General features: G+C 45.3%; 1 protein-coding gene across 2 annotated transcripts in view; it reads right to left on the bottom strand.

The window, feature by feature from the left end:
* Positions 1-23,445, bottom strand: part of RNF144A (ring finger protein 144A) — a 49,507-nt gene that overhangs the window by 8,355 nt on the left and 17,707 nt on the right. For both annotated transcript variants that reach the window (XM_035109891.3, XM_088665705.1), the window contains exon 2: positions 6,703-6,848. In XM_035109891.3, the coding sequence (XP_034965782.1) occupies positions 6,703-6,837 (135 nt within the window). In that variant the 5' untranslated portion in view covers positions 6,838-6,848. The remainder of the gene's footprint in view (positions 1-6,702; positions 6,849-23,445) is intronic.

Raw genomic sequence — 23,445 nt, 5'->3', positions numbered from 1 at the left:
ACCTACCTAAATGCATGCTCAGGCAGCCTCCACTCACACCAGCAGATACCCGTCCGCCCCCCAATTGCTATAGCTTTCTTTCTTTTGACGTTTAATAGGTTTTAAGTAAGAATCCAGGTTTTGGGAGATTAATGGTTGCAGAAGAAATGGAAAGCATATAGGTTTGTGTTCTGCTCACACTCAGCCTCTCTCGATGGGAGGGAGGGAGGGAATGGGTATGCTGAATGGGGACTGTAAGCAAACAAACTTGTACACGTATGTCCACATGTGGGAACTTGGTGCTGTGCTCTTTTTTCCTTTTATAGTACCTCTGAGGCCAACTTCCTTTTCTCTCTCCCAATGTTCCCAATGGCTAAGAACTACAGACTCTAAAGAGAATGTAGTGATGGGAATAAGAGGCACAGCTAGGCAGGAGACGAACAGGTGGTCATTTCAATTTCACTTTGGCTTCAGAGGAGGGAACTAAGGCAGTGTCTCCCTAACTTGCGCCTCTAAGTGTTTCTGGACTACAATTCCCAACATCCCTGACCACGGGTTGTTAGCTAGGGATGATGGAAGTTGTAGATATCTTTCCTTCCAAGGCACCCCACCTGGACACCCTAAAGTAGAATGGGACTATTTCATTGTCTGTTCAGGTGACTGGATCTGCTCTGAGAGATTCCAGTCCTATTACAAATTACTCAGTTGAGACTAGGCTCTCCCATCCGCTTTCACAGAGAGCGCTGCTCTGTTGCACATTTGATGGCCCCTCTTCTTCCTCCAATGAGACATACAGTGACACGGGAAAGGGTATTCTCAGGCACTTCAACCTCCCTCGCAAACCCAAACAATGCCAACTCTTAAGTTGCTGGCACCAATTAAACACTTATTTATTTGCACAGCCCTGTGGGTGATTTATTGGCCTCTATGCCTGCTGCTGTGTGGTTTATTTATCTTGCTGCTATTTTATATTTTTATAGTTTGTTGATGTGTTCCCTGCGGGTTGGGTTGTTGGGTTATGTATTTTACTGGCAACCCACTGCGGGATCATCTTGCGTGCTGAACAGCGGGATATAAATATTCGGAATGAATAAAGAAATATATATATATGCACAAATTGCATTGTGTAAGCAGAGCAGCCTTCTGCAGTGAAATAAATACGGGCAGGGGAACTTTGTGCACATCACTATTGTCAAAGTAACTAGGACATCATTTGACCATTTAACTCCAATCCTGGTGCAATTGCTGATTAGTTTCCGGGCCCACTTCAAAGTCCTGGTGTTGGCCTATAAAGCCTTACACAGCTCAGGACCTCAATACCTTAAGGATCACCTCTCCCCATACAAACCCAGCCTTGGCCCTGTGCTTGTCATCTGAGGCCCTTCTCTATGTCCCCCACCCCAGAGAGGTTCGGAGGGTGGCAAGAAGAGAGCGGGCCTTTTCTGTGGTGGCTCCCCGGTTGTGGAATGCTCTCCCCAGAGAGGCTTGCCTGGCGTCATCATTACATGTCTTTAGGTGCCAGGCAAAACATTCCTCTTTACCCAGGTCTATGGCTATTAAATAACTTATGGCCTGTGAAAGTGGTGGTGGGGAGGGCTGTTATTATGATGACTATTTGATTATTAGGCTGTCTGTCAGTATGCTTTTTATTATGTTTTTATCATCGTTGTTCTCTAATGTGTTTTTAATGTTGTACACTGCCAGAGATCTTTTGATAAAGGGTGGTGTATAAATTGCAGCAGCAGCAGCAGCAATAACAACGATAATAATTCCCTTGCATGAGGATGTGCATCCAATTGAGTACAGAGGAACAACACCCATACATGGATGTCATTGCTCATTCCACTTCCAAATGCAAGGGAGTGGGGGACCAGTTTATTCACGGGAAGCAGCCTTATACCAGAGAGGTCCCCCACTCTCTCTAGCTCTATATTGACTACAATGACCAGCAGTTGCTCTCTAGCCCTTCCTGGAGATGCCAGGGATTGAATCTAGGGTCTTCTGCATGCGTGAATCTAGGGTTCTAGAGCCCTTCTCTGAACATAGCTGCCAAGTTCCGGATTGAAAGATCCGGCACCAGCAGCGGCGCGGCACCGGAAATCGCTTCTATGCGACTTCCGGACATGCGCAGAAGCAACTTCCGGTGCCGCTCTGCCCATTTCCAAAATGTCTGCAGCGCCAGGAGTCGCTTCTACACACTTCCGGACATGCGACTTCTGGAGCTGCAGCCATTTTGGAAATGGGCAGAGCGGCGTCGGAAGTTGCTTCTACGCATTTCCGGACATGCGTAGAAGCAACTTCTGGAGCTGCTCTGCCCATTTCCAAAATGGCTGCAGCTCCAGAAGTCGCTTCTACGTACTTCCGGACATGCGTAGAAGCGACTTCTGGAGCTGCGGCCATTTTGGAAATGGGCAGAGCGGCGTCGGAAGTTGCTTCTACACACTTCCGGACATGCGTAGAAGCGACTTCTGGAGCTGCGGCCATTTTGGAAATGGGCAGAGCGGCATCGGAAGTTGCTTCTACACACTTCCGGACATGCGTAGAAGCGACTTCTGGAGCTGCGGCCATTTTGGAAATGGGCAGAGCGGCGTCAGAAGTTGCTTCTACACACTTCCGGACATGCATAGAAGCAACTTCTGGCTCTGCGGCCATTTTGGAAATGGGCAGAGTGGCACCAGAAGTCGCTTCTACGCACTTCTGAACATGCGTAGAAGCGACTTCCGATGCCGGCGCTGCCCAATTTCCGGTGCCCATACATGGGCAGAGCGGCACCAGAAAAATGGCCGCCGGCAGGAGCTGCTTTCCGGGGGATTTACGGGATATAAATCAATTTGGGAGACCAGCACGAAACAGGGTTTCCCGAGAAAAATGGGGTACTTGGCAGCTATGTCTCTGAACAGGACCCCCTGCTCTCTTCTATCTGCCTCTTTGCAAACTCGTTTCAACTGCATTTCTTCTACAAGCAAGGCTGGCCAACTATGCTAGGACAAGCACTATGTGTGTGGTTTTTTCCCCTCTGCGCCAGAAGATAACAGGCAGCTTGACAACCTTGGAAAGCTCTTCCCTCCCACACAGCGGAGAAACGTGGGCTGAGGAAACGGGTCCGTTTCTGCAACCTTCGTACCGTGCTAATCCTGCTCGGCTGGCAAGTAATTCCCCTGCAAAGCACCAGTGCATTTTTAATCACGGCTGTGGCTTATACAAGGCCTCAGATGGAGCTGAGAGGCATGCTTCCTTAAAAAAGGACACAGGGCTACATGTGTGCTGGAGAACATGTCAAAGGGCACTGGCAGCAGATGCTCTCGCAAAGCTGCCCCGAGAGAGAGAGCACAGCGCTGGCTACCCGTTAAAAGAAGCTGGGATAAGCATGACTAGGGGAAGTGACTGGCTGCGGACGGTGAGATTAATAGCCAAGAAACTGGAATACATTCTAGGAAAGCAGTTTCAGAAATGGTTGCCGAGAGGATTAATTAGCAGTACTATTAGGTGCTTCTCAGCTCGTGAATTGTGTTTTATTTTAAAGATGGTTTGAGTGCCCAACAGCTGCTCTCCCTCACATAGTTAGCAATCAGGGAGAGGCATGGGTGCAGGACACAACAAGGAAACACAAACCCTGGTTAAATGTTCAACCCACCCCTGGACTCTCATGCTATGGCTTACAGGTGATTGGGGTGGTTTGTAATAGAAACTGTTCCAAAATATGAGATTGTGAATTAAGCTGACCGATCTATTTCTCCCCCCCCCCCAACCGAAAAACGACAACATGATGCTAATGTGTCAAGGAGATTATCCTTTATGAGCTCCTTTCCAGCAACACTTCAGGGGTTGCCAGTGTAGTGAGGGCTATTCAGTTATATAATGCTCCTTTACTGGTGCAGACTAAAGCGTTGGCGTAGGATGTGCACTTCGTTCTGACTATGTAGTTCTGAAAGATCTCTGTGGGGCTCTTTTTCCATTCATTTTTCCATCCACAAAAATGAAAGAGATCTTCCAGCAGTTCCTAACAATGTACTGCACTGCACTGTAATAAATGGCAGATCTCTTAACAGTGGCATTTAGTCCTCCCCAGTTTAAGGAAGCTGCTCAGAGCTGCAATTCTATATATAAAAAAGTTTGAAGTAAAACCAAACCCAGCGATTTCAACAACAACAATGAGTCAAGAACAGTCAAGTTTGTACCTAGGCTCGATCGCTCCTAGGAACCCTGCCTTAAAGGGCACTTGCCAGCCTTCCCCTTATTTACAACTTTCAGGCTTTCAGTTTATGTTTATGTAGCCCAAAGGCTCCCATGCACACACAAAGGGAGATGTTAGGCAGCTTGGGGGAACCCAGAGTTTTATGGAAGTACAATGCAAGCTTTAGAGCAGGGCTGTCCAACTTCCAAGAGACTGCAATCTACAACCACTATTAAAAAAACTGGCAGTGATCTACCCATTGGGTTGGCTGGAGTTGCTGAGCTTTCTTTTAGGGAAGCCAAAGCTGTTGAGCTTTTTTGGGGGAGACAAAGTTGTTGAGGGGGAGGAAAGAGAACCTCAAAAACAGCCGAATGTGGAATGAGAAACCTGAGCAGGGCAGCGCTCCAGGTCTCTCTGTCTGGCTTTCAGAACTCTCCGCAGCCACCTCTTCTCTCCAGGCCACACCGCTCACCAACCCTGCTTCGCCTCCTCCTGGAGCTAGAATGTGCCCGTGAACTGAGAATAGGCCTTGCTTGCCAAGGGAGCGCTGCGTGAGTCAATTAACATTTGCTGCTCAGCTCTCTTTTGCTCCCTCCCCTGCCCCTTGAAAGGTTGCTCGGAACGGAACATGGCACTGAAAAAGATTCCCCAACCTTGCTTTAGCAAAAGGACTGTGTGGACCAGCCCAGTGCTGTCCTTCAGGCTGAAAAGTGAAGTGCGGGGCAAGTCACGCTGCCAGTCGTGGATTTGGAAAGCTTGGAACAGGTATCTTGAGCAGCCGCAACCATACAAGGGGGTAAGCGGGAAAAGGAGGTCCAGAAAATAGATAAAACTTTGCCATTTACCTGCTCTATAAGGCATGATTGCTGCTTGTTACCAGCAATTTGTATGAGTGCAGAAGTTGCTCCTGCGACTAGCAGCAGAAAGCATAATAACAATAATAATAAATAATAATAATAATAATAATAATAATTTATTTATACCCCGCCCATCTGGCTGGGTTTCCCCAGCCATTCTGGGCGGCTCCCAACCAAACTTTAAAAACACAATACAGCAAACTAAGGGTTTTGTTGCTATTGAGGCAATGTGTGTGTGTTGGGGGGGGGGGAGAGACTACCTCACTGCCCAGGGAACACAGAGTTGCCCTTAAGCCTTCCTGTGCTGCAAAGTGTGCTGGCCTTAAGGCGCTGGCCTTAAGGAAATAAAGAGTCATCACCCGGGCAAGAAGAATGAAGCTGCAGAAGAATGAAGCTGAAAGTCAGTTGGGTTGCATTTTTTTGTTTAAGCAAGGGGTGAGTTTTGCACCCTCTACCCACCCCCAAAATCTCTGAAGAATTTTCTGCTGGCTGTTGCTTAGATTCAGTCCTATTAATCTCTTTTTTAAGGGGGGGGGACTGTGGAATTGGGTGGTGTTCTTTGACTGAAACTAGTCTTCTTCCTTACTACCCTTCTAGACCCGACCAAGTTCTCCCAGTGTAAATACATACTGAAGCTACTTTAGGCTTTTGTTTTTAACTGGAGATGGATGAAGCTCGACGCCCACTCGCTTCCCGCCCATGCCATTCTCAATACACTTATGACCTTATCCAGATGGCTCCTTCTTTTCTGTGGCACGCTGCTTTTCAAAACCCGGACGTCAAAAGCTCCACGCAGCCGTTTAGGAGATTGCTCTTTGGCTTCTATTCTTTGAAATGTCGCTGGTGTAGCACAAAGACACCCTCCCCAGACACACACAAACACACACATTCCGTTCCCCTCTTTTTTCAGGTGTGCTTTTTTATGAAGAAAGGCAAACAACTTAATAAACACAACCTCACAAACTGGTAATGGGTCATAACAATATGGGTCTGAATAAGCCCCAGGTGCCTGCTCATCCATAAACAGGCACATAATTATCATTATAATATTTTTATCCCTCTGAGAAAGTGGCACCTATAAGGATTGCCTCAGTTTTATCCTCTCACAGGCGCTGCAAGTGAGATTAGGCCAAATGCCAGCGAATGAACCAGCAAGGTGCATCTTGGGAGCTTCTGTCCAATAAACCTCACCACTTCAGTCTTCCCTGAAGCAGCCCAGAATTTTCCCACAGGGTAAATACAACAGGAGGTGCAAAGGCACCACAACAACCCTGGGACTATGTCCACACCACACACCTGCATTAACTAGGTACGCATGCGTGGCACGTACAACCCACAAATCCTTAAGCATAACTCTTGTTGGCTTTGCACAGATCTTGGCGGGTGTGGTGTGGACAACAGAACTGATTCCAGCCGAGGCGCATACAGTGGTACCTCTACTTACGAATTTAATGTGTTCCGAACGCACATTCCTAAGTCGAAAAAAATTGTAAGTCGAATCCCATAGGAATGCATTGGGAGAAAAAATTTGTAAGTCGAAGCAACCCTATCTAAAAATTCGTAAGTAGAAAAAAATCCTATCTAAACCACATCCAAGATGGCAGACGGAGCTCCGTTCGTAAGTAGAAACATTCGTAAGTAGAGTTATTCGTAAGTAGAGGTACCATTGTACATGGTTTGAAGCTTACTAACCAAAGTACAGAAGATGCACTGGCATTGTGCGATTGTTGTCATCTGCTCCACTGGAAATTCCCCAAGGCAGAGTTTGCAGGACACAAGAGGATCAAGCACCAAGTCCCAAGTAGGTCTGTATCTTGCTGTAGTCATTGCAGAATAATCTGAAATGAGAGAGAAGAGATGCATCAGTGAAAGAAAGAAAAAGAGAGAGAGAGAGAGAGAGAGAGAGAGAGAGAGAGAGAGAGAAAGAGAGAGAGAGAGAGAGAACGAACTTTATCAGACACCTCATCCTTGATGCAAAGCTGTGCATAGCCTTATTTTTCCCTCCGGAATGGGAAATGTGCATAGAAAGGGGACAGGCATGGCCACCCTACTTAACTGGGTGTTCTGCCCACAGTGTCCGCGCCACAGGTCAGTTTATCGTATCAGGCTGTTCGTCACTTCCACCACAGTGCTAATGGGCTCAATCACTATTCCCGTTTTTCAAACTGCAAAGCGCAATGATGCATAAAGTGAACACTTAAGACATAATCCTGTTCAGGAGAAATGGTTTTATGTTATCACGTAACTCATAGGCACAGGCCAAAGAGGATGTTTCTATTCAGCAATGGCCAGCCTTGCTGGCAAATGGACTGTAAGCTGAGTCCAAGGTTCGGACTGTGTGTGCCATGCTAGTGAATCCTGAGTTGGACATCCCCTCAGAGCTTTGCTGTGTTTTTAGTTCTGTTCTGCTGAGGTGGGCAGCAGAGCAACAGAGCATGAGCGTTCTGCCACAGGCTACATAATCCGTAACATATAGCTCCCCTGTTCTTTTAAATGCCCAAACACACACCTGCACCTTAATACCAAAAGGGATAAAATCCCATGCACTCCCACCAGTCTAACGAACAGTGTAATTACATGATTCATCCCTATATCGAGCTACAGTTTTAGCTTTCTTCGTAATTCACATCTCAGCTCAAAAGGCTGCATTTTCCTGTCACTATCGATTTGTGGGCTTGAAGCCCTCCAACGGTTACGAAAAACCGCTTTATAGTTTGGCCTTCAGGTCTCCAAGGAAACAAACAAACAAAATATTTCAGTTCTTCGCCACAAAGCAGTTATCGGGCAAAGCTAACACTGAAATGGCAAGAATTGGATGAGAGAGAGAGAGAAAAGCAAGAAAAGATCAAGCAATCATATATTGGGGTGGGCGTCCCAGATCATTTCGTCTGAAAATCCACGGCATGAACCTTGCTCGGGGGGGGGGGGATAGAAAAAGTCGCTGAACAGGATATTAGCTCTAAATCATGTTGTTACAAAGATACAGCGGACCTCAGAACAAACTATTTTCCTTGTGGGAAGTTCTAAGGGTGTGCAAGAGTGTGTGAACCAGGCAGAAGGAGGAGGGTAGAGATATTTGTGTGTGTATTAAACCACACTTTATGTTGGTTTTGGTTTACTGGGGTTCACTCCCCCCCCCCCAACCAATCAACTCAGTGCTGGTTTTAAAAAATGTTCACACAAATGTCTCTCTAGAGATTTCCCGGAATATGTAGAAACCACTTTATTTTTAGATGGCTCCATTTTTTGCTTCCGAACTGAGAGACACTGAACTACCTGAGTTTATGCGGGAATGAAATTTGCTTACCAGTACATTTTTAAGCATTGTGATGCATCGGGTGTACCACTTACTGCTGCATTACAAAAAACAAAAACAACACCGAAAGTGGGAACATCAAGAGATGCCATTTCATCTATTACTACTCAAGGCGCTGCTCTGTTTTCAATATGCCAGGGTGGCTCAACTATACTATTTTCCTCTCAAGATACACATAAGTAGCAGAGAAGAGCCTTCCCCAGTTGCCAAGTCTGTGGATTTTAAAGGAGAAAGTGGTTATTTATACATATGTGCACTCTCACAAGTGATGTGGAGGCAAGTGTGTTTTCTACTTGCTCTGCTCCCTATCCAATTACAAAACACAACACAACAAGCTGCCCTTAGAGAGGAAGTCTGTTGTCTGTGGGTGAGAAAAACGCAGGCACTTGGTTGGTGCGAAGCAGAGAACAAAGAGGCCTGTTTACTTGTCAGGAGCCAAGTGGGAGTAGAACACTTAATATTTTGAAATCCAGGGTTGTGTTATTTCCTGTTGGGAAGTGCTATAGGGCCAGGCTGTGTGCAGGCCACAGAACCGTTAAAGGCGCAGAGTCCGTCCAGGGAAGAAAAGGGTGTCCATCTCTTCTATTATTGTCAGGGATGCTACACAGGAGAGACATCATCTCTGAGAGAAGCTTTCGAAGAGGCTGGGCCTCGTGCAGAAGCAAGCAATACAACATTGATTTGTACCGTTAGCTAATTTTAATTTTTTTATTTAAAAAAACCCCATCAGTATAATATCCACCATTCCATAAGATCTCTTCTCTCTCTGCTGACCTCATCCCTCTTGCAGCCTCATCCTCCAACTCTGCCCTCGCTAACTGCCCTCTTGGTACATTGGCCAATCTACTCTGATGTCACCTGCAGCTGCAAAGCAGCATGACATCACAGATGCTCCGGCTGCCATTAGCTCAACTGCAAATAACTCACACGCTGAGCAAAACTACACATCATGCGTAATGCCAGTCCAGTAAATGTTTCTCCCTTGTAAAGGAACCTTCATTAAATATGAGTCGGGAACCCTGCAGGGTGGGGAGTGGGGAAGACAGCTTAGGACAGTGTCAAGAGAAGATAGTCCACTAATGAAAGACCCTAGCCTCTTCCCATTCTGCCCCCCTTTTTGCTACAAGCTTCCCCTTCCCAAAGATGTTTCAAAAGGGGTAAGCAGCATAGCTCCATTGTAATGATTTTTTAATTGGACCCGAGTGCCTTAGAACAGCCCTCCTCAATCTGGTGCCCTCCAGATGTTTTGGACTATACAACTATGAAGTCTCACCGAATAGCTCAGTTAGTAGAGCATAAGATTCTTAATCTCAGGGTTGCGGGTACAAGCCCCATGTAGGGCAAAAGATCCCTACATTGCAGGGTGTTGGACTAGATGAGCCTAGTCCAACTAGGGTCCAGTTCTATTTTTCTAACTCCCATTGGCTACAGTGGCTAAGCCAATAGGAGTTGGAGTCCAAAACATCTGGAGGGGCACCGGATTGCCTTTGAACGAGTGTGGGGAAGTGCTGGCCCTTCGGATGTGGTTGTACCCTGTTTCTCACATTTTAAGACATACCCATAAAATAAGCCATAGCAGGATTTTTAAGCATTCAAGGAATATAAACCATACCCCGAAAATAAGACATAGTGATAGGCGCAGCAGAAATGCCGGCCGCGGCAGGAGGAGGAGGAAAAAAATAAGACATCCCTTGAAAATAAGCCATAGTGTGTTTTTTTGAGGAAAAAATAAATATAAGACGTGTCTTATAATATGAGAAACACGGTACTAACACTCCCAACATCCCTGGCCACTGGCTACGTCTGCTGTGGCTGATGGGAGCTGTAGTTCAGTAACATCTGGAAGGCCAAAGGGTTCTTGGACCTGCCTTAGAAGTGTCCTAGGTCCAAAAGCAATGGACTACCCTTACCCAGACATGATGCTGTTTGGTAACAGTGTGCAAATTGGCCGAGTAGTTTCAGAGCTTTATGATGTTGAAGAGTCCCATCATATGCAGCTGCCACTTGTAGTATGTAATTAATCCCCAAGCCAGGTGATCAACAGAGGCCTGCTTATATATTATTCGGGAGGTTGAATGAGGAAACATTGTTCCTAAGGGAGAAGATTATGAAGTGTGTATGTATGTATGTGTTGAATCAAGATAGGCTGCTCCAGTGCCTGTGGGAGAGCTGGACAAACTTAACTGTGAGCGAGTCCCATTCAGCAAAGTGTTAACCTGTGTTAAGAACAGGAGCACCGTCCCAGAGAAACCATGAAAACAATATCATGAGGCACAGCTTACAATAGGTGAAAGGAACACAAACATCCCACAAGCTTCCTGCGGGCTATTTCACTGTGGTAAATTATTGTTCTAGTATGTACAAGTCCACCCAAAATAGCAATGAAACATGGCAGAGCCTTAGCTGCTACATTTTACAGTGCGGCAGACAATGTGAGGGAGCCACTGAAAAACATATATTCCCAGCTGTAATGTGTAAGAAGAGTCTTCGTTGTTCCGGACAGAAGGCATGTGAGTTGGACCTTCCTTCCAGGTGGAAGGTTGTTAGTACCACAGGTGAGAATTGCAAGGTAAACCCTAATTTTGGTCAGGCAATTTCTGCCCCCTTTGGCAAATATGAAAAATATGAAAATGCATCTGTTACCGGTACTAATATACCAAAGAAAATTACAATGTACTTTGTAATTTAGGAAGCATTTCGTGAATATTTTATGGTCCACTTATTTAAAAATAAATGTTAAAAACAAGGGGGGTGAGGGAAGCAACTTAACCAGAAGATAGTTATTGCTGCCATGTCGATCTCAAGCGGAAACTGAAAATTAACTTCTGAGTTAGTAAACTGATTAATTCCCTCCATGTTTCAGCTGCTTCTCTGAAAGTGGTTTAGTACTTCTAGCGAGCTAAGCAAATTAAGGAAGAGGAATGCCAGATTTAGAAATTAACTTTCTGTTTCAGTTGGAACTAAAACAAATCCGTGTTCCCGTTACAGATGGTCCTGCGCTTCTTAAGCAAGCAACACTATGTACTTAAAAGTTTCTCTCTGGTCACCACCCACCCACCTTCAGAGGGCAACAGAATACAGAACAGGGCCTCTGATGAAGATTGTAACACCTGGGGACAGTTCTCTAAAGGCATTAAGAGTTTTTAAAGGTAATGAGTGGCACTTGGGCCCACAGTGGGCAGACAGCAAGCGAGAGATACACAAAAAGATGCCAAACATTTGTAAAGGTAAAGGGGCCCCTGACCACTAGGTCCAGTCGTGACTGACTCTGGGGTTGCGGCGCTCATCTCGCGTTACTGGCCGAGGAAGCCGACGTATCCAGGTCATGTGGCCAACATGAGAAAGCCGATTCTGGCAAACTAGAGCAGCGCACGGAAACGCCGTTTACCTTCCTTCCCGCTTGGAGCGGTACCTATTTATCTACTTGCACTTTGACGTGCTTTCAAACTGCTAGGTTGGCAGGAGCTGGGACCGAGCAATGGGAGCTCACCCCGTCACAGGGATTCGAACCGCTGACCTTCTGATCAGCAAGCCCTAGGCTCAGTGGTTTAACGCCACCTGCGTCCCTTTTACATAATCAGATCCTCCAAGTGTCCCTATTTTCCAGGGACAGTCCCAGATTTACAGAAGCTGTCCCGATTTCTGATTTGATCCCAGAATATCCTACTTTTCCTACTTTCATCGCAGAAACGTTCAAGGGTGTGGTATGTTCATCAGAGAAGTGTTGGAGGGTATGGAATAGGACATCCCTATTTTCATCAGAGAAATGTTGGGTGGTGTGCATAAGCATACATAGCCTTGATAGCTTGGACATATAAACTGAATGAAGAATTGAAAGTATCTCAAGATACTAGAGCCAGCAATACTTTCTACGCTTCCCATCATAAGCCACGGCTCCCAATGAAGTTGCACAAATTGAAGAGGGGTGATGTATGGGCAGCCTGCTTTTCTACGCAACCGTGTACCATATGGCCATTGCATAAACCAACTAAGTAGATACTACAATGCCACATCAAGCTGGGCACGCAGGGATCCATTGACGGTCTGGCTCTCCCAACTTGTCAAGTACCTGATGGCTGGCATGGACAGCAAATGAGACCACAAATAACTCGTGTGGTGGAACACAGCACAGAGAAGCAAAGAAGCTAAGTGCCCTGCAGGGGTCAGGACAAGCTTCCTTCCTCATATCAGATTTCAGAAAGAGAAATACAGTGGCACCTCGCAAGACGAATGCCCTGCAAGACGAATTTTTCGCAAGACGAATGCGTTTTGCGATCTGATTGTGACTCGCAAGACGAATATGTTTTGCGAAAAATTTGCCTTGCAAATCGCGGTTTCCCATAGGAAGGCATTGAAATTTAATTACTGCATTCCTATGGGCAAAAAAAGAAATTCCAAGGCATTCCTATGGGAAACCGCGATTCGCAAGATGAATTTTTCGCAAAACGAATTCACTCGCGGAACGAATTAAATTCGTCTTGCGAGGCACCACTGTACCGTAATAATACACTTCTCTTATACTATGCTAAACGTTCTTCTTAAAACACCAGCCCTATTGATTTTGATGGAATTAATTTTCAAGTAAGCATGCTCAGAACTGCAAGTTTTATTTTTAACTTCCAGATTGCGACTATGTTATAAGGTGCATTTGGGGGGGGGGACTGGGTTGTCTCCAAGTAAACGCAGGCATCCAACCATAGGAGGTTGAGGGGGAAGAGGAGGCACCTCTCCCTTGGAACTGCCTAGGGGTGGGAAAGAGTTAAACAAGTTGTGGTTATTGTTAGAGCCTGTGGTCTAAACCACTGAGCCTCTTGGGCTTGCCAATCAGAAGGTCGGTGGTTCAAATCCCTGTGACGGGGTGAGCTCCCATTGCTCTGTCCCACCTCCTGCCAACCTAGCAGTTTGAAAGCATACCAGTGCAAGTAGATAAATAGGTACTGCTGTGGTGGGAAGGTAAACAGTGTTTCTGTGCACTCTGGTTTCTGTCATGGTGTTCCGTTGAGCCAGAAGCGGTTTAGTCACGCTGGTCACATGACCCAGAAAGCTGTTTGTGAACAAACACCGGCTCCCTTGTCCTGAAAGTGAGATGAGTGCCGCAACCCCATAGTTGCCTTTGAGTGGACTTAACTGTCCAGGGGTCCTTTACCTTTTACCTTAAAGGTAAAGGTAAAGGGACCCCTGACCATTAGGTCCAGTCGTGACCGACTCTGGGGTTGCACACTCATCTCGCATTATTGGCCGAGGGAGCCGGCGTATAGCTTCCAGTTCATGTGGCCAGCATGACAAAGCCACTTCTGGCGAACCAGAGCAGCACATGGAAACGCCGTTTACCTTCCCGCTGTAGCGGTTCCTATTTATCTACTTGCATTTTGACATGCTTTCGAACTGCTAGGTTGGCAGGAGCTGGGACCAAGCAACGGGAGCTCACCCCGTCACAGGGATTTGAACCACCGACCTTCTGATCAGCAAGCCCTAGGCTCAGTGGTTTAACCACAGCGCCACCTGGGTCCCTTTTACCTTTTCCTTACCTACAGGTAAATGGGTAGAAGCTATGAAAATGCTATTGCAGACTTTCGCTTTACCCAGAAATAATGCCCACCATCTTTTTCCTGCCGTGGAATCTTGCACAGCTTCCATTCACTACAATGGGGCTTTTTGCTGGAAAACCTCCCAATGGATTGTGGTGCCTGCTGGCATCTGTGACTGCATGCACCAGGTAGTAGACAACACACGCCATATTGTACTGACCATACTCCACGAAGGAGTACGGCTTGTCCTGCCAGGAAACTATTCTGGGAGGAATTTTCCTTTCGGGCTATTTTACCTTTGCGAGCCTACCTATGTCGGTGTTAATAATATTCAGGGCTCCGTGAAGGGCTCAAACATAGAGGCGTCTTGAATAAATCCTAGTGCTCATTACAAAGCATCTGCTTGTGTGTCTCAGAACTCCACATTCCAAGCAGTGAAGTGGTTTTGGTAGAACATCAAACAAAATCCTCCTTTGGCCATGTCCTGATGTGACACCCAACATGTCCCTGCCTGCTTGAGAAGCTTCTAGCTGTGAGTGGTTATCAGAAGGGAGAAACTGCTTTCTTACTTTTTACCTTGTGAGGATTCCATCATGCAAGAAAGAAACAGGGAATTAAGGGCTTTAAAAAACCAGACCAAAAACAAACCTCTGGTTTGCTTACAAACTTTCGAAGCTGAGGATTTCAATGCTTTTTTTCCCTGCTCCATAAAAAGCTTAGTGCCTGCAAATTCCAGTCAATTCTGTCCACATTTACATAGCACTAAGTCCCATTCAGCTCCACAGGGAGATTATCCACTCTTACCTTTCCTCTGCTCTTTCCTAGCACAGTTCACGATTTAAAGCTCTCGTGCCTGAGTGCCTAGTGTTTCCTGCAAAAACCTGCTCTTTAAAGCTCAATTGGAGCAAACGTCAATCCACAGAGAAACTTGAGCAGACATTTGCACCGATTCAGCTTTAAAGAGCAGGTTTTTGCGAGGAAAGCTTGGGGCAAAAAAAGAGCGGGGCAAGGCAAAAAGTAAGTGTGCATACGTTTTACCTGTGAGTAACCATGCATGGGACTCCTCTATAAGGCTGCAATCCTCCTAAACACACTTATCAAGGTGCAAGCTGCGCTAAAGACTTATTTAAAGCTTTTAAAAAGAAATCTCAACGTTCAGCTAAAGAGGGCTTCTGGAGCAGCTTACAAACGTAGTTCCTGCCCTTAGGCTTACAATCTAAAAGACACAACACAAAAGAGATTGCGGGGGAGGAGGTACAGTACTTTAGAGTCAATCTGCGCAGAACCACACAATGCAACTGGGAAGGAAAGGCTTTAGCTTCCTCGCAGGATTAAGGAACCCATTCTAACAAATCCATCTGTGCTCAACAGCTGCACTGTTCATTCTGCTTGGATTGGCTTTGCCTGCACGGAGCAGGGTTGTGTGAATATGTGCATAGTGCAGCATAGAAGCTTCTGTTGTGGGAGGGCCCTAAAAGTCTAGCTGTGCAACTTCAGTGTGTGGCAGTTGTGTGACCCTTCTGGCGTAGAGCAGTGTGGCTTGAAATTAGCTTGAACTGGCCAAAAGGGAGGGAGGGACAACCACCAGCACATGCCATATGCACAAAGGAGAAGAGAGTAAGAGAAAGTCACATCACTGCTACTGAAGTACAGTCATACCTCGGTTTAAGTACGCCTCGGTTTGAGTACATTCAGTTTAAGTACTCTGCGGACCCATCTGGAACGGATTAATCCACTTTCCATTACTTTCAATGGGAAAGTTCGCGTCAGGTTAAGTACGCTTCAGGTTAAGTACAGACTTCCAGAACCAATTGTGTACTTAAACTGAGGTGCCACTGTATACCCAAAGCAGGACTTGGGTAAAATTGGGGGGGGGGATTTGCCAATTCAGAATACTGCCCTGCAGAATACTAAACAAATCTAATGCATACCCATTTATCAATTGAAAAACTGCCTTGTGTACAGTGATGATGAAAAACAGTATATAAATTTAAAATTAAATGAAAAGTGCAGACCCCCCCCTTTCCCTTGACACCAATTTTATAAATAAGCATTTTGTATTCTTGCAATAATCTTTATCCTTGCAGTAATATGATCCATTTAACTATGGCGGTTAAAAACAGCTTGAATCGGACTTTGCTCTGCAAACTGTTCTCTCAAAGAGTTCTTCTTGGGATACACTTAGAAGACCTCATGCACAAAAAGTAAACGCTTCAAATAAATTCTTATAAAAAGCTTTGGTGGAAAAATCAAGTTATTACTAAAGAGACTGTGATTAAAGAGGAAGAAGCCTGTTCTAAAGTTTCCAAAAGAGAGTGTTTGTTGAATATTTTAGAAGGTAGGAATCTCAAAACTGAACTTATGCTGACAGAGATCAAACCAGTCCAAAACCCACAGGGCCCTGTCCTCTGTTCAAGCTCCTGGGACAATCATAGATGAAGATTCCTCCACAGTAGCCCAGTTGAGTCATGTGGTAAAAGAAAATCGGCTCCTGGGACATACATGTCTATTTAAAGCAATACCACTGTTCCAACAGTGAATCTTTTTCTGGGTCACTCTCTTTCATTATTGTCCTTTCCTATTTACTTTAATGACCGCTCTTTCCTTAAGGGCAGCCTTATAGTCCAGAATTACCATCTCAGATACAAAAATAGGATCTGGGTTCTAAGAGGGCACTACCTCGGGTTTTCCTATTTTAAAACTGTACACCCTAAATTACACCGGAATGCTTAAATTAGGACGTCCAAGCTGTTCTCGGACATTTCCAGCAGCAGATTAAATCTTAATAAGTCATAAACTTTCTCCTTTTTTCAGGGGAGGTTGTTTTTTGTTGTTGTTTCACATGCAGTAGCACCAAGGAGGTCTGCGCTTGAGCAGAATGTATAAATCCAGAGCTTGAATAGCTCAGTTGGTTAGAGCTTGGTGCCAATAACACCAAGGTTGTGGGTTCAATCGGGGGTTGGACTGGTTAGACGATCCTCGGGTCCCTCCCAACTCTACAGCCCTATGATTCTATGACAGGCATCCCCAAACTGCGGCCCTCCAGATAGCTAACAGGACCAGTGATTGGGGAAGATGGGAATTGTAGTCCAAAACATCTGGAGGGCCGAAGTTTGGGGATGCCTGTTCTATGACAACACTTGTACTAACCAAATGCAGTCCTCAGATAGGAAGAAAATGAAAACAGAAAATACTTAAGAGTATTTTGGCCTTTGGTGGAGGTCGAGGTGGGGAGAATAGGAATAACTGCAAATAGGGAACTGAAATGTAGGCCTCCAAAGGAACAGCCCCACACCCTTGGTCGGTTATACTATCTAGCTGGGCTGGGCTGGTTGCTCGCTAGGATCAAACATTTTGGAATAGCACATCTCAGCCTTGAAGAGGAGCCTTGCAGAAAAATGCTCTTAAAAGTGGTCCTGAGTGGAATTCAACATTGCGCTTTCCCAATGGTTCTACTTGTGCAAGCATTCCAGATTGCCAGGTGTATTTTTTTATTTAAAAAATTACCCCTCCCCCTGCTGTTCTGGGGTTCTCCTGACAGCCCCTTGAGCCAATATGGAGAGGGGGGTCCTTGCTGTGCAGTACTTGCACGGGGTTTCCGTTGATGGGGCTGGTTAGGTGAATCCCACCCATTCTGAATGTTATTTGCCCATGAGGAAAACAACGTCTCTTTCTACCCAGGAATCACCCGATTTCCTCCCTATTCTTCTGTACATGTATTTAAAAACAAAAAACAGTATTTCAGAGATGGGAAATCCAAGGCTCTGCAGATGTTGTTGGACTCTGGCTCCCATTGGCTCTAACCAGGATAGCCTATGGTCAGGAATGATTGGAGCCAGCAATATCTGGAGGCCAAAGGTTCTCCATCCCTGACTGTCCATAGTGCGGAAATATTCTGTCCTGTAAAAGACAAAGACACATAAGAGAGAGAGAGGGAGAGAGAGAGAGAGAGAGAGAATTGGCCAAGGAACTCTTCTTGAGGCAAAAACATGAGTGTGAGTCACTAATACATCAAAAGTCGTCAGTCATGACTAAGGCTGCAGTTCTAACCCTACTGACCTGGGAGTAAGTCCAACTGAATTCAATAGGACTTATGTCCGCTGAGCAAACATGGCTGGCACTGAGCTATGAAGTCACACCAAAATCAATGAAACCAATCTCAGTTGCAAGTTGGCTTAATTCCCGTTGGTGAGATTCAGTTCCCGTTGGTGAGATTCAGGTGTCCTGGTTTGGACGATCTGGAACAAGCCCTATGTCTGCACATTCTCTGTCTGCTTCCAGCTTCGTATATTATGCATTGTAAGTATTTCTGTTACCATCCTTCAGTTGTATTCGCAGGGCAGTTTACACAAAGAATAAAACAGAAACGCCTTTACGTCTAAACCTGTGAACCATGACTTGATGAAACCTTCCAAATGAGGATCAAATCAGCAATGTGATCCATTCTTCTCAATGCACCTGGCAACGTTTAGGATTTTACAGGTCAGGACTTTCAAAGCCATGAGTCACAACGTCCCACATTAGTACCGTATTTTCCGGCGTATAAGGCGACTTTTTAACCCAGGAAAATCTTCTCAAAAGTCGGGGGTCGTCTTATACGCTAGGTCGTCTTATATGCAGCCGCAGAAGCGATTTCTGGCGCTGCGGACATTTTGGAAATGGGCAGCACAGCGCCGGAAATCGCTTCTGTGCATGTCCAGACGTGATTTTCGGATCCCAAACATGTGCAGAAGCGATTTCTGGTTCTGCGGACATTTTGGATATGGGCAGCGCGGGCATGTCCAGCCCACAGACGATTGTAGGAAGAGGGGTAGTCTTATACGGTGAGCGTATCCCAAACTCTATATTTTAACTGGAAAAGTTGGGGGTCGTCTTATATGCCCAGTCATCTTATACGCCGGAAAATACTGTATTTGCTTGACACCCAAACCCAATTAATTACTAGAAATTTAGTCCATATTATTTCAATACAACTTCCTGGAACTGGCTTCGGCTGCAGCACCATGCCAGAAAACCAAAGGGCTGATGGTTCTCAGACCTTGCATAACTGGAAATGAAGTTAGCTCTGCATTGTCCCGATACCACCCACCCAAGTCCCGGGGTTTTTTTATCAGTGGGAGACCTGCTGCGGACAGTTCTAAATTTGCCCATTCCCGACCACAGAACACAATTAAAATGTACTTTAGCCTTCACCACATTCCTATGATAGAGCTCTTCCTTCCCTTTAGAGGCAGTTTAAAGAAAACAAACAACCGCTTGACCTGTGTAGGCAAGGTTACGCTTGCCCTCGTGGAAAACTATTGTTATAGCGGCCCTCTCTGCGTTGAAAGAAATGGCTCCGTCTAACTACGACAAAGTAGCAACAAATGGCACATTCATCACAATTGCACCAGAAATGTGAGCAGAAAAGGGAGAGAGCATGGCACACGAAACGGCCAGGATCCAAGAAGCTACTGTTTAGTTGTCAGTCATACTTAGAGCAACCTCCGCCTGGGCTATATCATAAATTGCTCATTTTTAAAAGCCATTTGGCACAGTCATGGGATGGCAGGGAAGGCTGCGGTTTTGGAAGCACGAGTCCGTTTGGGTGAAAGGAATGAGTTATGCAGTTGCCTCCGACACTGGCCAAATCTAACTGTGAAGGAAAACTCAAAAGGTGAAACAAGAGGGAGCTGTGGCCAATTCATGTGACCCTAAGTGGAGTTGGTCACAAATGTTTAGGTCAAGGGCATCTGAGTTTGGGCACCGGGCGATTTGATTAGGCCTCTATAGGCGTTACAGCCCGCTACACGAGTACCATCTTGAGAGGGAGAACATTCCCCTCTGTCACCACCCTGCTCCGCAAACTGGGTGGTGAACTTCTGAAGTTAGGAGCACCCTGCACTCACAGAGTCTCCTTTTGTGATTCAGAATCCAGGAAATTAGCTTTCTAAGCTGCTCTAAGGGGTTATAACACTGATTTAGTACGTGCCCCTTATTAACTCAACCCATGTTTATCTGCCCATGTTCAATGCACTTGCAGCCATTTTGTGTGGTGCAGTGCTTTTGAGAGTACTCTGCAATACTGTCTTCTGAACTCAACTGATCTACTGAACTTAACACACAAATCTGCTCGTGGGACTCAATAGGGTCGGGAAAGGTAGGCAGCAATTTGGCACCTGTAATCTGGCCATAGGCAAATTCAGACAAGAACAGACCCTAGGCTTGCTGTTAGAACCCTAGTCTACACAATATAATCTTATTTCATCACTTAATAGACCTGAAGCATACTGTGGCTAATTATGAAGCTCCCAGAAAGGACATTTATTTATCTCTGGCACGGTGGCACAACTTAGGTCTACTTTGTATGTAGAAAGAAGGAACACACTAGCTGACCTTACAGATTTATTCTCTTGCTCAAAGTACAGCTGAACTGGAGTGCTGAAGGAGTTGAGTTTTAATTTGGAAACTCCACGTAACCCACCCAGGGGGTCTGTGGCACCATTCAAATGTAACAAAAACTACCACAGAGGTATCAAAATTTTCCAAAGTAGGAGGTCCATGCTTTGGCTTTTGAAAAACAAGCAGGCCTGCCTTGCTTAGCAAACTGGGAATCACTGCAATATAGGATTCTCTTTTAATGATATAATGTACAGAGCTTCTCCAGTATGAAAGGAAATTTGACATTTTGCTTCACTAATTCATTATTTGGATAGCAGCCATTCTCGCGGTATTTAAAACTGAAAATGCATTTCTCATGCAACACTAAAATAATATATTAAACTGATAAAGTACATCAATCTAAGCATTTTACACAGGGGGGGGGAATTCCAGCTAAAATGACAAAAAGCAACCCAAAATCACTTTTAAAAGCAATTTACCCTGGTCCTGTTTAGCAAACTGCCAAAAATCTTGTCAACTCTGTCCTTTCTTTTGAGCTGAGATTTGTTGCCAAGAGTTTAGTAATGAGCACTCATTTTATCATATACATCTTTCCGGTTCTTTTTTTTAAAAAAAGCAATTGAATTATTTTCATGGTTGGTAGATACATAAATAGAAAGTTGTACTGTATCTCAGATTCGTTCAAAGGAACTTGCCATAATTTTTATTTTTATTTTTAAGAACAGTAAAATGTTCTTCTTCGCACCGGACGACAATAAAAGGATAAAAAGCGAAAACTGTGTGCAGAGGCCAACCGTTGTCAAGACAGCTAATGCAAGGTCCAGCACAACAATGTCCCTTTTGTCTGCACTGTCGATCCCACAAGAAGGGCAGCAGGGGGAACGTTAGAATACTGTGAGCCAAATATCTAACAGAAGAACTAGTTGGAGGACCAAACCTTATCTAGATTACTAAACTAAAACAGAGGCACAAAAAGCATTGAGTCGTGGAACCACCATTATTCGTGTCTGAAGGGTCACTCTCTTATACCTCGGGCTTTATGAGGCTGGTAACCAAAGAGCTAAATGAGCTGTCGCAGGTTTTCTGAATAGCAAGCTGCTTTTGAATGGGAAGAAAGGGCAACTGTCTGCTGCCACTGAATACATTAGGTGGAAATGGAACTAGGCTGTGCACGCTGCTATCAGGAAAGACCCAAAGTTAACTCTTAACGCTGAAACCTCAAGGCTCTGGATTTGTCCCTCTGGGCATAATCTGAACTTCGGAAGCAATGGCTGTTCTCTGCCCACCTCAGCCCTCATTCATACCATTGAGGATTGAGGAAATAGCTCAGTTGGTTAGAGTGTGGTACTCATCATGCTAAGGTCACAGGTTCGTTCCCTGTATGCATGGGTGGCCAAACTAAGGCACGGGGGCCGGATGCGGCCCAACCGCCTTCTAAATCCGGCCCGCAGACGGTCTGGGAAACAGTGTGTTTTTACATGAGTAGAATGTGCCCTTGGGTCTCCAGCTGTTTTTGGACTAAAACTCCCATCATCCCTAGCTAGCAGGACGAGTGATGGTCAAGGGTGATGGGAATTGGAATAGATGATCCTCAGGGTCTCTTTCCAACTCTATGATTCTATGACTTGTTTCCTATTGCTGGAGTTGGCAAGTGGTGCAACACCCCACACCTCTTTTCCAAACCATATTCCCCACCCCTTTATATGCAGTTCGGGCAAATCCAGGTTTTAAAGCATCTGGCTATGCTGCAGCTACATCTCGGTTTGGCCCTAACTGGCGAATATGCAGTGCTGATGACAGGGTCACGTGGGCAAAGAACAAATCACATGGGCAGCACCTTCTCCACAGATAATAGAATCATAAGAGTTGGAATGGACCACGAGGGTCATTTTGTCCAACCCCCTCCAATGCAGGAATCTTTGGCCCAAGGCGGGACTTGAACACACAACTCTAAGATGAAGAATCTCGCGCTCTACCGACTGAGCTATCAAAAGGCTGCAGCAGCCCGACTGAATTTTCCTGTATTTAAAGAAACTCTCTACTCATAAAGAACTGGAGGTCGAGGAAAAGGGTTCCAGCCTAGCATTCACTCTGGCACGCTATTCCCCCCCTCAAAAAACACACACACACATTCAAACATGCAAATCCTCTGCTGCTAGTCCAAATAACAGAGCCAGGAACAGCTTTTATCGCATGATCTGAGGCTTGTCAAAACCAGGGCGAAGTCATCAGGTGCCCCTGTGGACAAAATGTGGCTTTGCTATTAACCAGAAACTTACTGTGTTGCTATCTCTGTTTTCTTAACGTACCACCACTTTTTTCCCCATTGGAAGAAATGCTTCATTTCTTAAAGAGCTGAATTTTTACATCACTTTGCAAGTATACTTAGAAAAAGAGACACACACACACCTCCCTTCTCCCCATAACCGAGCAATGTACCACCATTTAACTATTAGTAAATATACTTTTAATATTTCGATTTTTTAAAACGCAGGTATTTTGTATTACTGAAGAAATTCAAGAAATGCATGCCTTCACCAGGAATGCTAGTAGTGCCCATTCAAGCTAATATGGATGAACACATTGATGTCTTCCTCCATCTCTCTTCTCCCACATACCTCCTGGTTCTGCCAAAGCAGGTTATGCTGAGTTCTAGCATACAGTATAAACAAAGCATCTAAAAGCAATTTTGCAGGAATCAGCTCTCACCATAAGCAATGGTGGACGCCCTCTGGTGCCATGCATTGAGAGAAAGACTACCTATCAAAAGTCACAGCCTGCCTGTCATTAAGCATTTTTTGCTTTCTGCAAGTCTTTTTTTTTAAAGGGGGTTTCTATTTATATGTCTGTCAAATCCTTGCGACTTTGATAAGGAACATGGGTTCTCTGCATGCATGGCTTGCCATCATTCCTCTGTGCCTTGAGAGAGACTACCCTGAAGCCGTTCCTTTTTGCATTTATGCCCCCTGCATATGTGATGCATTTTCAGAAAAGACAAACTCTGCTACATCACAAGCGCTGGCTGAGCTGACCTAAGCCTGGCAGAGGGGAGGAAAGCCTTTAAAATAGAGTTTGGCTTGGCACATTACAACTAAATACGGTTTTATTTGGCAACATTCATGAATATTTGGTACAAATATAAACCGTGTATTTCAATATGGAATATATTTTACGCCACTCATTCTTTTTAAAACTTTCTACGATTATTCA

This window comes from Zootoca vivipara, chromosome 3, assembly GCF_965207765.1.
Source record: "Zootoca vivipara chromosome 3, rZooViv2.hap1.1, whole genome shotgun sequence".
In the NCBI taxonomy this organism is placed as follows: Eukaryota; Metazoa; Chordata; class Lepidosauria; order Squamata; family Lacertidae; genus Zootoca; species Zootoca vivipara.
Note: the sequence above shows the minus strand (reverse complement) of the source record. Positions and strands in the feature narration are given on the sequence as shown.